Source organism: Cephus cinctus, unplaced genomic scaffold (genome assembly GCF_000341935.2).
Source record: "Cephus cinctus unplaced genomic scaffold, Ccin1 Ccin1_scaffold3125, whole genome shotgun sequence".
NCBI lineage: Eukaryota > Metazoa > Arthropoda > Insecta > Hymenoptera > Cephidae > Cephus > Cephus cinctus.
This window is the reverse complement of record NW_014334476.1, coordinates 43,500-60,347: the sequence shown is the minus strand read 5'-3', so window position 1 is coordinate 60,347 and position 16,848 is coordinate 43,500. Positions and strand designations below refer to the sequence as shown.

The window sequence follows — 16,848 nt, the reverse complement described above, 5'->3', positions numbered from 1 at the left end:
TTTTTTTTTTTTTTTTTTTTTTTTTTTTTTTTTTGGCAGCGCTGGCACAGCCACGCATTCAGGTGCGCAAGGGCGTGCAGAGTAATAGAGTGAAATGAGGGATTATACCTGGAGGTGGTGGAGGGTTAGAGGGAAGAACCAAAAGAATTGTTGAAATTCGTGAATACGCAGTATCGCGTGTCTAGTGTGCGTTGTATGTTGGTTTGGAAGATTTTTTTAAACACGAAATGATAATTTTTAATTTCATTTGTTTCTACCAATATTTATGGGAATATTGGGGATTGACTATGTTCTCTATGTGTATGTAATTATTTTATCGATTGAACTGTAATTACTGTATCGATAAACTGTTGCTTTTCTTGTTTCAGCCAACAGACTGCGTACCTTTGGAGCAGCGTCTGCTTGGGTGCATTGTCGATGTTGGCCAAGGAGACTGGAGTTATGGTTTTACTGTTGAATCTACTTTACGACTTATGCAGGTCCTGGCATTCGATCAAGAGGTGAGTCCTTTGAGGATATACATAAATATACGTAGTCCGTATGCGGATCGTCCTGGACAATATAAATACAGTGGAACCTTCCTTAACTTAACTTCCCCTAGCTCACATGGGCAAGTGGAGGGGATAAGCGGATAACGTCATAACATTTTCATTTGTCAGAGGAGCGATAGAGGGGGAAACGTCATGACCGTTTCTCGTACCTGATTGATTCTTAGGACGTATCGTTAAGTTACGAGAGGTTCTACTGTATATAAAGAATATTTCAGACGGTCGTCATACGTGAGATAAACATGTTAGAAAATCGATAGTGGAATTTGTAATATACGGGGTGGCTATAATAAATGAGTATTTCTCTTTCGAAAAAGAAAAGAGAACACGCGCTCGTCGTGTGGAAAATTTTTTGTCAAATTCCAACGACCAACCCTCCCCTACCTAAAAGGGGGATTCCCTCGTATGCGAGAGCGAGCAAAAAAATTTCCGCCGTTTTCCTCGGAGCGAGGTGGAACGAAGAGAAAGAGAGGAGGGAAAAGAGAAGAAGAAAAAAAATAATTAAAGAAAACATCACTTTGACGAAGGAAGTAAAAATGGCGAATTGCTGCGGGACATTGATAGGCAGTGCTAATAAATCCTTCGTGCTGCACGAAGAGGTTCTCTTGATGACTTTCGTCAGAGATATGACGTCACTGGTTCCTCGATAAGTTCTTTTATTTTAACGTAGAACGGCAAAAAAAGGCCGGACTCGATTTCCACGCTCGACTTTTCCTTTTTCACGTGGCTACTGTGACCGGGCGGTTCCGCGGTTCTGTAAAGGGACGTGAAAAAAAAAGGCTACCCCTCACATGCAAATCGCCATAACTTCCCTATCGCATGTTTAGCCGCTCTTTGCGTATCGTCCAGGTGTCGTGAGAATTTGAATATTTCGCTTTAGCCCACTTTGCCTTTAATTTGATTTTTTTTTTTTTTTTTTAATTCTCACCCCTAACGTATACGCCCGTTATTTATTCTCCGTGACGACAGCATCTCTCAAATATATATATATATATTTCTTCACCCACGTCACATTAATATTCTTTTCTTCTTACAGATCCATTTTCGAGGCTCGCTGGAACGACGAATCCAGACACTTTTCACGTCGCGCCGCAGCCCTTCTGGTCTCGGTAAATATTATTACCATTACTGATAACAGCTACCGGTTCTCATCCGATACCATCTGCATATCGCTCCTCGTATCACGAATAACGATATCCGTTATCACAGTTGCATCTACGTCACGGAGTAATACGTCATTGGGTTATTGTAGAGCGCTGCACGTGTCAGGCGCAATGAGACGCATCAATATTTTTCATATCAAAGTGCAACGTTGAAAAGTATCGCGCGTGCACTTTCCGTGCATCCGATTCACGGAAAATTATTTGATGCGTTACGATAGCGAGCAAATAACCGGGAATAGTTGTGCCAGTTGCTATGAGGATGCACCTGAAGGAATTTGTGCAACGTAAATACCATTGTACGTATAGGTGCAGGTGCATTCGTTGCACATGTGCAGTGCATTAGTATGAGCTAATGGGCTTCGCTGGCTGTACGGTTGATGCATCTGAATCCTTTTATATATATATATAGTTTACAATTTAGTCGATACGGTTGTATATTTATACATACAACGACTTGGTCGTATATGCAAGCGTCGATGCACCGAAGACCTACAGGATTTTCAGCCTGTATAGCCTGGCTGCGATGCACTCGTACTTTTTTTTTATTCTATCGCGGAGACTCGTTTACGTGCACTCGTGCCATCTGGAAAGAACACGGCAGATCTATTCGTGAGCGACGCCTGCGTCGCGACGCTACGTTTCCGTCCTTTAACACGTATCTGCATAGAGAAACGTTTACGTATGATATATACCATGGGAAATAATATACCGGGTGAAAATATATTAATGGAGAATATATATTGAAACGCCCTGTATAATCTTGGATTTCACTATGACTTTATTGTACCGTTAATTGGCCTATTCGAATCGATCGATTTGATCCGTGATAGGGTCTGAATTGTTTAGGGGTGGCATTTAAAAATTTTTTAAGCTTTCCCACAGGAATTTTTGGCACTCGGGGAAAGCCATCCGTGGGGAACGAATTACCAAGAAATCCGAGGTTTTTATTATGGAAAATAAATTTGGACGCCCAGCCATAAACCAGGATAAAACGTCCCTCGACAATTATCACACAAGGGTTGGTAGAGTAGGATTCTGGGGTTTTTTTTTTCTCTTTTTTTTTCATACCAAGCAAATTATTAGTTTGAGGTAAAAGTGCCAGTCTCGACAAGAAATTATTAATACGCCCTTGCGTCCCGGGTGGTCCCGACGTCGTAACGTATACGAGTAGGCATGATATAAGCGTCGTGTTGGGAAGTTATGCTAATTTATGCGCGAAACGAGGAAGGCGTACATGCCCGACCTACCCTCACGTAGCCATCTACATGCCCGGATCTTTTTGCACCCCCTAGTCACCTATAGTCCCAGACCCTTATACTATATAACCAACCCTCTGGCTTTAGGAACGCTTAAGGAACCGTAGCGAGGGCGTCTTGGGGATGGTCCCTATAAAGTCCGATACTGTGGGCCAAGGGGGTGGCTTATTCAAAAGACCACCCTAATAACCTGGGCATAGCCTACCCTTATGCCAACTGGTAAATTCAGTTTAAAACCTGGTCGAGGTCGACGCGTTCGAATTTTTTTGGCTCCTCAAATATCATCATTGACCCGGTGAGTAGTGCGAGCCTGAATCTTGCATAAGACTTTCCTTACGCTGGGACGGTCCAGCTGAAGGGATGCTGGGTCAAGGATGGCTCGAGAGAGAGAGAGAGAGTATAGGAAGATCCTTAGCAGGTCTTTCAGGCGGGGGGATGAAACTTTGTTTAGGAGAGCAACGATTAGGCCAATCTACCCTTAAAGCCAACCCCCGACTCACCCAGCTTCACCCCACTGCCCTCTTTTTCTTTACTTTCTTTCACGTCTTCCCTTACCCTATCCCTAAATAATAATCTCATCCGGCCACTTTCTAAAGTCTGATAACCTTCCCCAGGCCTCTTTATATTCTAGTGAAGAATTTTTAACCCTCCCTGTATAACCAGTGTACGATATATAACGGAGGGGGTGCTTTTGGCATAATATAACCATGTAGAAACTCAACGATCGCAAATTATGCTCTAATGTACAACTCACTTTCTTTTTTTGGCTTATAACGTCTCTCTTTTTCGATAAGATTTGTCAGGATGACGTAAAAAGTTTTCAACACCCTTTAATGCAGTCCTGCTGGCTTTTACACAATTCTCGACCACCCTTAGATCCTCGTATCAACAACTCGTGTCAGATTGGCAGATATTGTTTTCAGGTTGTAGTACACAATCCTCCTACTGCTCGACCCGAGTATCTCCAGTGTTCTGAAAAGGGAGCGATAAGTTCCTGTAGGGGCAGTCGGGCTGCGTCCCTGGCTATTGAGTTAACCAGGTGGTGGTCCTGGGAACGTGACGAGGGATGTGTCCAAGAACGTGACGAAAATCGATTTCCACCGAGTGCCGAGATACTTTTCCTCCTGGGTGTACATGTATTAGGGGTAGTTCGCCCCCTGTAGCCACGAGGTTAACCACGTCCCCTGACAGAGGCGCACGCGGTACATGGGTTTGGCTGTGGGCGTAATTCCTTTGGAAAATTTTATTCCCTTTAGCCCCCGGTATGCTTGTACACGTGTATCGATCATTTGAATTCGCAAATTCACTCAAGGCTGATTTTTGGAGTAACCAACCGCCCTTTTTCTTTCGAAAGTCTTATCATGTGAGATAACGCACGTGCTACGGTTCTTCGGTGTTTGCACGAGTAAGTCGGTTCACCTGTCGCTCAAGTCCCTTTGGCATATCTTGGTGAGCTTGCGCCCAGGATCTTTTTCGCAAATTGCCATGATCTCTCGCTTCGTTAGAGCGTACGTCTTCTAGAAAAGTGCTCTGTGCCGTCTTTCTATTGATAATCGGACAAAAATTCGTGTTTCGCTTGTACAGTCAAATCTGGGATCTATGGTATATGTGTCTCTTGTGTTTTTCGAAAAGCTTATTACTCGCGTTCGTAATAGATCAAAGACCTGGGAAAAGACTTTTTTTACTTTTCACTTTCCATTTGAGATTTATTGGACTGGCCTTTTCTGTGTCATGAAAAATTGGCGAAAAGTCACGATGAATGAGATTGTACAATTTTTTTTTCATCTTTACCCGTAATTCTTGAGTTTAGCTGTCATGCGATTTTTTTCGGCCGGAAAATGATGTGCTCGCCTAATCATTCTAATACTGTCGGAGCTTTTCACCGGTGTCCCTATTCGAGTTCTTAGCTGTATTATATAACGTAGTATATATGTATGTATAAAATCCAAAAAGACTCGAAGGAAAAATCAGAATCTCGAATCTTTGCTTTGGTCCCAGTACAGTTGACCAATATGAAATCCTACCGTAGGGGCACGAGCCACGAAAAAAAAAGGAGCTTTAAGCACAAATCCAACAAAAATGAAACCGAGCAGCCGATAATCCAAAACTCGAAAAGATTTTATCTTACGCTTCCTTTCCTTTGAAAATGCTCTCGGTGCGTCGCTACGAAATATTCGTATCGAGGGAAGAAAGCTTTCCTGATAAGATCGTATAAAGGATTTAGTTAAATGATAAAATATGTAATATTTTTATTGTGAATTTTATATATATATGTATATAATATGTTTTCTTACACGTGTCTATTTTTACAGCTCGGTGTTCTACTTGTGGTCAGATTAGCCCTTCTTCACGGAGCCTTACCGAAATTCTCGCCACAGGACAATCCAGCCGCCTTTCATCCCTGTCTCCACGTTCGGTGAGTGTGAAAATATTGAAATTACCTTTTCTTCATTATCGCCCGATAAGCACTCGGGGATTCAAAAATCTGCGGAGATGCAAGAGACGAAGACGAAGAAAAAGTGTCGTTTGCCAGCCTCTTAATGCGCGGCAGAGCAGCGATCGATCAAGACTCAGGTAGAAGGTGGTTCGTAACGCAGTTTCCCCTGGTAAATATTATTTTACTCGGTTAGCAGTAAAGACGAGGGTGGCCCATAAGTACAGGGGGAAGAGGTCGTAGAACGTGTACGGGGAGTGGGTGCCGACTGAAGTTGACTACTAGTAAGCCCAGAGAGGAGAATCGGCCGGTGGTGAATTTAGGCCGAAGGGTCGGAAGACGTGAAAGCTGGAAAAGGGCAAGTCGCATTTCCAATAACCGGAAGTGCGTGAACGAAACACCAATTTGTTTTTTGAACCTTCGGACTCGCTGTTCAAATTGCTTGAGATGAATTCGCCAAAGAGTCATGGCGCGCAGATGAATACCTCTACTTGGTATCCCGTAGCTGTGATATATACATATATATGCCTTTTTTCATTCCACTTTCTTCTCTTAGTTAATCCAGATTTTTAAAATCCTGTCACTCTATTTTTTTCTCACTTCGGACAAACTGGAAAAAATTTAAGGACTGTATTTTTCTTCTTAATTAACCAGTAGACACAGTCTGCGCGCGTGGCACGAGTAAAACGCGTTTTTCACAAAATTCTACCGCGAGATATCGTTGCTACGCCAGAGCACTCTGGCGGCAGAGGAGGCTTTGGTCTAATGAATGTCAATCAGTACGAAAATTTCGTTAACTTTACGTAAAAGCTTCCAAGCTCAACCTGTACAAGGGATGAAAATATTAAGACCGTGTTACGGTCTCGTTTATTGTGATGGTCAATAGATGCAATCGACCCGTTATATATATATATATATATATATATATATATATATAAATAAACCCCTACGTATGCAATTCACACGTTTCGCAGATCCGTTCACCATCTCCGAGCGCTCGCAGTGCGATACGTGCCTTTAAGAACGCAAGGCGCATATTGCTGATCTCGACTAGGTACATACAAATATATATATATATGTATATATATATATATATCCTGAAAGATACTCGCATCCGGCTATACTCATCCTTGCAGAGATCCAAAAGTTACAGATTCATCCCGTAACGCATAGAAATCTAAAATCTCTCGTCCTCGCAAGATTTCACGAGATCCTCGTAGATCTTCCGCAGGCTGTGTACAGGAGCCTCACGATTTGCTGAAAGGACATGTAGAAATAGTAAACGAAGAGTCAATATCTGGTTCGATGGATTTAGCATATCGTGCACTATTGGTATAACGTGTTCTGGGCTCCTTTTCCCTTCGGTTTCTTCGTACTGCTATCCTTTTTTTTATTTCTTCTTTCATTCGCCTGGCTTGTACGTCTATCTGTAGCACGGTATAACCCGGCCGAAAAGGATACCCCACAGAATATTATACGAAATATGTATCTCCGCTATCGCTGTTATACCTGCATATATACAGAAGAGGGACTGCGAATACATTATGAGATGTATAATTTTCGTTGGAAACTTGTATTTATGTTCCTTGCCGAAATTTACGGTCGCGTCGCTGTACGCCTTTTGGCTTCATCCTTTGCTCGTTGAATATCCGCCTATGGTTTTATACAGATGACTGAAGGATATGCATGTAGCGACTCTTGAGACTTAACGTATGTATTACTATATATTACGTATGAGATGAATAGGAGTGGATAAACGGACAGAGAGGGAAACGAATTTTCATTTAAAGGGAGAGGGAGTTAATATATTTTTGAAAGAACGCTTAGAAAGGTCTTAATGTTGAAAAAAAAAAAAAAAAAAAAAGATGAGTTACGATAATACGTAGAAAATGGAAAATTTTTGTTCTCGGACTTGAAACTCGATTGGGGAATTACGACTGTCACTAGCCAAGGGATGTTTTTGACGTATGATAATTTTTTCGTTTCAATACACAATCTTATATATACTGTATACCATAAGGGTAGATTATTACGGTGGTTTTGAATTGGATAATTTTTTTTTTATTTCACTTGTCTCGGATAATTTTCTTTAATTCAACAGTACCTACTCTGTGTAAGAGATTGGGACTGCTTTCACTCCCGCGAATGACATTGTAATATCTCGAGAGCCAATGATTTTGAATATTAATTTTTTTCCTTGCTATCTTTTTCATTCAATTTTTTCTTTTCACTCTCTGTCTCGTCTCACTGTCATTCGCCTCCCTTTCGTACCCGCCCATTCGTCCGATTGCTAGGTGAAAAATACATTGTGACATTTTTCATCCCTATCATCTAATTAAACGACGACGAGAAGAAGCAGCCAGGCCGAGATCTAAATTCATTTAAAAGTTCGTTCTTAAAATTTTTAGGACCGACGCTCAAAATAAGGGTTGAAATTTTTCCTTTTCTTTTTTCACGATGCACGAAGTGACGACGAAAGCAAAAAAAAGCCAAGTACGTAAACTTTCATCCCTTTCGCAAGCTGCCCTATCGATAGCGTACGTACATGCAGCCCCTGTGACGTCACAAGGGTATAATAGATTTTCGAATGGGTCCTCAACCCTAACTATACATATAATGTACATTAAGCTACGAAGAGTCCTAGCGGGCTCGTAATATCCCTGGAGTTTGCATAACGACTACAAGCTCCTTGCCATAGGGGATGAAAATAACGAGGGGTTGCAAGGGAAGGAAGTCGCGGTGCACACTGGACCGCCGTAGTAGACGTTAGCGGTTCGTGAATGGGGGCGAGTTGTAAAAGGGAAGGAGACCGGGTTGCCGTAGCTAGGAAATGGGAGAGAGAAAGTAAAGGAGAAAACAAAGAGGAACGGAAAGAGGGCACGTGGCAGTAGTAGGGGTCTGAGGATAAGGGTGGGGGATGAAAGGTTAGTAGAAAAGCAAGGTGGTTATAATCGTTAAGGGTTGCACGTTACGGAGGTCTCACACGCGCCACAGCATCCCTGGTCGAGTGATTAATTCCACGAGGGTTGCTACCACCCTACTACGTACGTCGGTCCAGTCGTTACACATATCCATATTCAATGACATTAGGCTCCCGCGTCACACGGCCCTGGGACTCCGTGTCGAGCCGTATAAGTACCCCAGTCGTTATACGACAGGGTCAAAGTCGCCGTAGCCACTGGCTCAGGGGTGAATTACGAGATACAGAATTCTAGTATCGGCCCTGTAAAATAGTTTAGGGTAAATCCCAAAAATGTTAAGGTAAATTTTAACAAATTTTTTTAACCTCATCCATCGTTTTAACGACACGAACGGTACGTCGATACGCACGGTATATCTTAATACGAGTACAGGTCGCTCAGGGCCGTATAGAGCTTACGCACCCCTTTACGATAATAACGATTCGCCTTTACGAGCCGGAATCAAATCGCGACGTATTCACGGCCGATGATCATTTTGCCACCAGCATCCGCCCCTGATACCCCCCTATGGGTCTGGAGTCTGAGGGGTAAACAAATCTTGTTTAAATTTACGTATGTGTGCATATATATATATGTATGCTTAAGGAGTGTTTAGAATCCGACGTCGACGTCAGGGACGGCTCATCGATTCGATATATTCGCTGGGAACCCGAAGCCCGGCTTTTTCTTCAATATTTATGAGACGCGTTACGAGGAAACGCAAGGGCATAAAGCACCCCTAGCATTTATGGCTGGGAATTCTCCCATCAGCCAAACAATGGAATTCAATACAAGGCACTTTACCGTGGTTACGCTAAATCACGAGAGTCTCCATTTACGATCCGCCCGTACGCGGAGACCTCACGGTTGATCCTACCCAGAATAACGGTGCTTTATCGAGCCTTATCATCCAACGACCCACCCCGTAATTACGAACAATCAATTCGATTGTTGCTGGTTAATTCAGACCACCTCGCTACTTATTCGTGTCCCGATAACAAAGGACGGAGTTTTTTTCGTGATAACGTGTTATCAGATCGATTTTTTAGGCTTTTTTTTTATATCCCAGCCTCCCCCCCCCACGTCGTTAATTTGCCAACGACGTTAGATCGCACCCCATCATCCCCTATTTTCAGATACCCACTTAGCACGTGTATGCTAAGCGGGTCGAGCTTTGTGCTTTTCGCTTTTTTTAATTCTTGACCAAGTGCTGTCCGGATAGGGGCTCAGGGGCCAGGGGGGTGGTTCCCTTCCGGCGAGGAGTGACGTCCTAATCCTAATTCCTATTTACCGGTTGACTATTTCGAATAAACTACCCTTATCCAGTTTCAGGCTATTTCAACCCCCTTCGACCCTCATCCCTCGTGCGAACGTGGCTACCGGCGCATTATGCTTTAAAACAATTATCTCGCGATAAACGCTGTTTTGGGGTGTCTGTTGTTTCGCGTAATAATAATAATGACGTCGAATAGCGAACGTGATTTGCAGCGTGACTGAAAGGGTATTATTTTGACGAAAAAGCTTTTTGAATACGTCGAGAGTTATTCGTATCGTGAAAAGTACCTTGCGTGTCTCCGTTGATGTTTTTTTTTTCCTTATACTCTTATGCAAATATATATATATGTATACGTACGTGTATATAAATTGGAATGACGTGTCAGCTGCATATCGATGCACCGAGTGCATGCGAATCTATGGGAAAAGTGCAGTACACGGGTTACCTTTGAATTTCACGTGATACAAGAGATATCCCAGTGGGATTATTTTTTTCTATTTTTGAATTTCAATCAAAATTTTTAGTGTATCGTATCAGGTATACCAAGGATTGGGGTACTCACGTGTAAAGCTACGCAAATGTAAATTCCATGGAGCTGGTAAACAGCTTGGCAGTTGCTGTACGTGAACGAAAGTAAATTCGTTTTTTCTTTGCTCTCGAATCGATTAGGTATATTTAAACATGATTTTCAGAACACGTATTACGATTATCGCACGAGACGATAAATATTTATTTGATATTCGAATTATTTATTTTACGCGTCAAATATTAATTTCAACAGCCGCAGATGGTATGATGAACATTTTCGTGGGATCGAGCGGAAATCTTTGAACGGAAATAAATATGGGATGCTGCGAGAGTTGATCTGTATCTTTTTTTTTTTTCTACTGTACTGTCCGTGCTTTTCTCCATTCCTACCTCCCCTTGTGGAGATTCCGATTTTATCTGCACCCGTGTTTGTATTTTATTTCAATATCCTTTTCTTTTATTATCCCTCTCTTTCTCTCTTTTCGTACCGTTACTCGTCAGCATGAAAAAGTCCATACAACTCCAAAACGTAATTATACGTTTAAAAAAATAACTTACTCGTATGATGTATTGACGAAATTTTTGAATTTACTGAAACTTGTATAATCCACTTAATTGTGAAACACAGGGTATGCACTCTGTAGACACAGAAATTGCTCCTGAGTGATATGACGATAATAATATGAATACAAAAAATTATTGAAATCACCAAAGTTTAGGTACTCGTGATATTCTAATATATCAACAAAATATATGTGTTTTATTATATTAGACGTACTTAGGTATATCTACCTAATGGGATTTATCGATTTGATTAGCTACGACGTGCAAGGCTTAGTCGGACGGTTCGCGTCGAGACGCCTAATCCACTTGCCGTCTACAAAAATATCCTCGGCAAATGGATACCTGGTAAAATAATAAAAGATACTACTAATGCATTTTCGTGATTTATTGACCTACGCATAACCGGTAAAACATGTAATGGAATCGGCAAATAATTGAAAGAGATCAATCAATTCGTTTATATATACTTACATATATATATACATAGTGTCGTAGCGTAATTTTAGTACCCAGTATACTGTAGCTTGAGGATTATATGAAATTGATTAAACTATAGAAATATTGCCTGAATGGAAACTTATTCAGAATCGTTTCTACGCGTTTATACCGCCCTTAGTTTTTTCCATGCTGCGTAGAGTCTAGCGCACGTCTCGGTGATAAACTCTTAGAATAATTAGTACCATCGTCCCATGTAAACCGGGTGGATGCTAAATAATAAGGAGTGACGCAGGGGTGACTTGGAAGCGAGTGTTACAATGACGGAGTGGATGGAGAAAAATTAAAAAAAAAAAAAAGATATCTGGCAGAGTATCCAATTAAGCCAGTGCTCGGGAAGACACCAGACGCTTTGAGAGTCGACTGTAGTTCGTCCCTTAGGGCATCTTAACCTATAATGAGTATATGGGCGTAGATAAAGCAGACCTATAGTTAACAGGGTACCATATGTTGTTCGCTTCGAGGTACGCCAATTTCAAAGAGACAAATTAATTTGAAAATGGTAAACAATTTAAGATGGATTTTGAATTTTGAAAATATTTCAACTCGTTACCGAAATACGTGAATTCGTCGAATTTGATATTTTTTCGAAAATTTTTCATGTCCATAACGTAAACTGAACTCGGTTTTGAATAATTTTTCAAATAATTCTCTATGCTCTAAACTTCTTCCTTGCGTCATGACTGCTACTCTGTATAAAAGCCACTTACAAGTTTCCACTGTCGACTCTCGACGCTTTCTCCAGCTCGTGGTTTACTCTGCTTGCGAGTTCGCAGTTCAGCCTGAGAAACTTTGGTACCAGGAAGTGAGCAGAGGGTACCCTTTAATAGTGAATGCGCCTTCCGGTAACAGGATGGTTACCGCAAATAGAGACAAAACCCATGATTAAGTACATCCAGCATGATCAATAACGTCGAAATTGGATGGAGCTTAAATAATTAATGACCCAGCTCGACAAGCGATCCTCTTTAAATTTTTCATCAGCCACTGGCAATCGTGAGGTCGTCATAGTCTGCTTCTGATACCAGTCAAGGTCCCAGCATCCGGATGACTCTCAGTACCTTGAACATGCGCAGCATAATTAAACCTCCGTCAAGCTATTCAAGGGATTTGAAAAGCCAAAGATATTCCCGGGGATGGTTGTGGCTCTCGTCTCTAAATTCCTTCTAAGCTACTCGTACCTCAGATTTAATGATCCGATCGTCCGGATCGTCTTAACCTCGTAAACCGGAAATCCAGTTTATACGTCTGCGTAGCCAATATGACGGATCTAGGGGACTGGGTCTATAGTATGGGCGTGCGTATCACAGAAATCAGCACAAGAATGCTGCTGACATCCCGATGATGTATCCAGCATCGGGATTGGTCCACTCCTTGAGATCCTTGGTATACGGATCCTCCACAAGCCCCTTGCCACCTTGCCAAAACATCCCTCGACGTCTTCCATTCATTACGACGACGAGTCCCGGCGTCGCGACGCTCCCATTTACATAAGCGAGAATCAGCATCCTTTCCAACCTACAGTCACCTTAGAGCTGTCTGCTGCTTCCACGTCATCTTCGTCCACCTTCGTCTTCCCTTCGTCTTCCTCCCCCGAGCGAATAAGGAACCTTTCTATTTCCTGTTGATAAAATCAGAACTCGGGTTCACCTCGGGTAATACTTTCTACTGAATTATACCAGGACGTCGGCGCTCGAGGTGGCGGGTTACCAGGGGGATGAAGCGAAATTGCGAAATTGTATATAGAGAATCGTCGGGATACCGGAGCTTCAAGAGGAGTCTTCATTTACCAGGGACGACCTCAAACGTGACCTCATGGTGAATTGCTCGCGGTCGGATGCTCCCGGAATTCGAAAAGACCCAGGACGACGCTCTCTGATATCCCCAGGATATCCTGGACAAACATGGTCCTTAACGAGCCTGCATGCGGCGCATCCAGCTTCGGCGACCTCGTGCTCCTGCTTCATCCCCCAGGAGTCGTCCGGTTACACCGGGCGACGAGACAGAACGTGGCTCCCTCTATAAGTGCACGGATTTGGGGTGGTCGGCGACCGGGGTAGTTTGGGGGGTCGGACGACCCCATAAATTAACCACGTTATGGCGTAATGACCCGCGACGTAAATGTATAAGTTACGCTGCTATCAGTGCGCACCGAATGTACTGGAAAACTTAATATCCACTCGTGGCTATCTCCTTTGCCCCGCAGCATCCCTTCGCCCCGAGATTTCCTCCTTGGAGTATCGAAAGTCACCGAGGATACCGGAAGTTACTCGAACCGTGACTCGATTTTCGAATATAGGCCGATCGGCGAACCGGGTGGGAGGGGAACTCCCCTCGGTACAATTTTTTTTTTTTTTTTTTCATTTGGGTTTATTGCCCGGAAAAAATTATCCTCGAGGAAATTAGCTGGTGACAGGTAGGGGTAGTTTTAGTTCGTACGATATATACGCGCAGCTGGGTCGTTATAACTTTATGGAAACTACCCTCATTTTCAGGGGGGAGGTTGAGCTAGTACTTTTTCGAATTTTTTTTTTTTTTTTCGTTCTTTCATCGACTTACTCGAGTATTTATATAGGGGATACTTTGATTCATTTTATTTGGTGTATTTTCTGTACTGACCTTTTTTTTTACCAGGGTGCGTCTCCTCTCACTACCCTTGCACGTTGCCCGTATTGACGCTATTTTTAAAGAGATATGAAAAATCCGATTTTCCAAGTATTCAACCCTACAGCATCCGTACACTCTGCATCGGTACACCCTGCATCCATGCCACTATGCCGTGTTTTGACGATCTCATATTCACGGGTACCAATTTCCAGTTTAAAAAGTAAAATGCAGTCCCGATAGACAGCTGTGAAATACGAGGACGAAAATCAGTTTAAAATCCAACTGTAAACTCTGTGCGTTTAACATGTAAATAATTATTGTCGATTTATCCGATACATTGTTAATTTTCCATAAATAGATTATTGTATCATTACAACCACTGTGGATGAAAATAGAAATTTTTTTTTTCGTCTTTCTAAAATCTACCCAAAATTTTCTCAAAGGTTGGTCACCAACCCTCTCGTTCTCTGTCCCATGAAACTTCGTAACCCTCAAACACTCTCGGATCTAACAAGGTATTTCGATGATCGACGTCAAAGACGCGTAAAATCTTCCCACCCAACTTTGTCCACATCCGACTATGTGAAACGTTCGATGGGTAAACCGGGAAATTCACTCTGAAGTTTTGGCGGAAGCGGAAAGGCGGGGTCCTTTGATCCCGAGTACTGGTCTATCCCCGTTCCCCGATATCTCACGATCTCAGGATCCTCAAGGATTTCACTGGGTATCCCGAATAGGGTTTCTTCACGCTTCCCTTGATCGTTCAATGAATACGTTAATCCGCCAACATGCCCCGCGCCAAATTCTCCCGGCTGTTTTCTACGAAGCGCATTGCTAACGGGAACTGTACAATTTTATTTATATTTGACTTCCGGTTACGGATTTATTTCACGTGACTTCAGCCAGGCCCCATTTCGTTCCTAAGAGCGTGATTTTTGAAAAATTTTCTATTTCGAATACTGATGCGTAACCTTGACTGTCGAAGCGGACACATCCGGTCTAGAAAACTAATTGCCAATCAACATCCGTTACTAAGAGGCACTTCCTGTTTCTCTTTAGTGCTTCCTATCTATCCAACTTCAAGCAGGACAGTAATTGGCTACCAGATACTCTCACTTGCACAAGGGATGCTCGGTGTACTTAACGATTCGCTGTCCATCCAAGCACAGCATCCGCCCTGTGCACTTTCGTTAGTTGGCTGTACCAGTGCGGGAATGTCACTTCCGTTTTACAGATCAAAGGGCCGGTTACAGGGTTACACGTGTAAAGGATCGATGATCGATGATCGATCAATCAGTGTCCCGGGCGGGAAAAAGAGTCGGAGCGGTTAAAGAAGCGTGAGTCTTGGACAAAGTGGAGGTAAAAAAATTAAGACACTGGGGAGGGAGGACTCAAAAAATGGCTGATCGCAATTAATCGATGAAAAATTAATTCCGAGTGTATCCGTCGTTCGTAAAGTCAAAAAGTTTTTTTATTTTTCAAGAAAACGTATTTTCTTTGATTTTGCTATAATTTTTTTCAAATTCTATCTCATTTCGTCCTGCGCCAAAGAATTTCTATATATTTTGATATACATATTTTTTTGCACGAGTTTGATTTTTTTTTTTTTTTTATTTTTTTTTGGAATCTACGTCTCTTACATACCTACTATATTCTTAGAGACTCTCTGGATTATTCCCTCCTTTGCGCTCATCCTCTTATCGCTGTAATATCCCACTTTGCCCTGATGAGACTTGTGCTCTTATTACGAATTCGAGTCGCGAGTAACACCGGACGTGCTAATACCAACCTTAATCATGCAAATACGGCCCTTATTGAGTGTTATCAGTCACTTTTTACGAAAACTTCATTTTTTTCTATTCTCCAATTTTTTCTGATGTCGCGACGCTTAATATTTTTTTTATAATAAAATTTGTCACTCATATTCCCCATCTCACGCGGCCGGGGTAGGACGGTTTACATAGGTCGAATACGTAGATAACGATTTGGCTGCCGTGAATACTAGTCCTTGGCAAAGTGGCAGGATGTTGCCTCGCTCTTTCTCTTTCTTTCCTTCCCGTTTTTGTTCCTCTCAATTTTTTCCCACCAGTCAACTCCCTCAACCGTGAATATCTTTTTACGTTAAACCCCATTACAAAAAAAAGGCTATCTGTCAGTCAACTCATAAATAACGAAGTTACGTTCGCGCGAATCAAGAAGCAGAGGCGGACAGGAGTCACCTTTGTATCGTATTATAATCCAACGTGAAAAACTCGAGGACGAAGAAGACGCCTTTGGAGACGTATCAGTTACACTTGAAATATTAGACCGAAGGGTCTCTCGGTGAAAGCGACTGTCTACTTTTACTGCTGGGTCAGAGTTATATCACCCGGTGGAAAGTTCGGGGCGGATGGGTGGCTGGGGAAAGAAGTAAGTTGAAACGGAAGAAGATATTCAAATTCCAAGAAACGACCTATCCCCTTAGGGTTGATTTATATTTTTCTTCAACCCTCTTCAATGCCCACGTTAATCACTCGTCAAACGCATCCCCATCCACGGGCTCATTGATCTTTCAGTTGGTCCACCTGCTGGACCAGAATTATTTTTTTTTTAATTTTTTTTTTCCAAAATTGTCAGCTGATATGCTTGACGTCATGATGACGTCATAATAAACGTGAAAGGAAACGTAGATATGAGCTCGCTGAGAGACGTTGACGAGGGTTATCAGGAGGGGGGGGGAGTGAGATAACGGAAGGGGGGGATGATTACAAATGAAATTCTGTGTATGTTAATTTTTGAAAATACTCCCAGAAGATGGCGGTAGACTTCGGGCTCTATTACGTGGTGTACTTGGGGTACACGGCAGACCTGATGACAGAAATTCTATTCGCCTGCTAAACGGATGCTGTCTGATGAAACAATTGGCTTAATATCGGTGTCGGTCCATTGTGGCTACGAGGCACTTGTACAGTAAAACTTGTCTATGGGGGAATCGTTTTCTTAAAGGGGATATCGCGAAGTCCCGGGGAACGGGGGGG

The 16,848-nt window shown here is 42.4% G+C and overlaps 1 protein-coding gene across 1 annotated transcript in view; it reads left to right on the top strand.

Annotated features, from left to right (window-relative positions):
- Positions 1–16,848, top strand: part of LOC107274461 (transmembrane and TPR repeat-containing protein 1) — a gene marked incomplete at its 5' end in the record, with an annotated part of 68,277 nt that overhangs the window by 18,135 nt on the left and 33,294 nt on the right. The window contains 3 exon segments of the mRNA XM_015753615.2: positions 369–500; positions 1,585–1,657; positions 5,280–5,383. Coding sequence (XP_015609101.2) covers positions 369–500; positions 1,585–1,657; positions 5,280–5,383 — 309 coding nt within the window.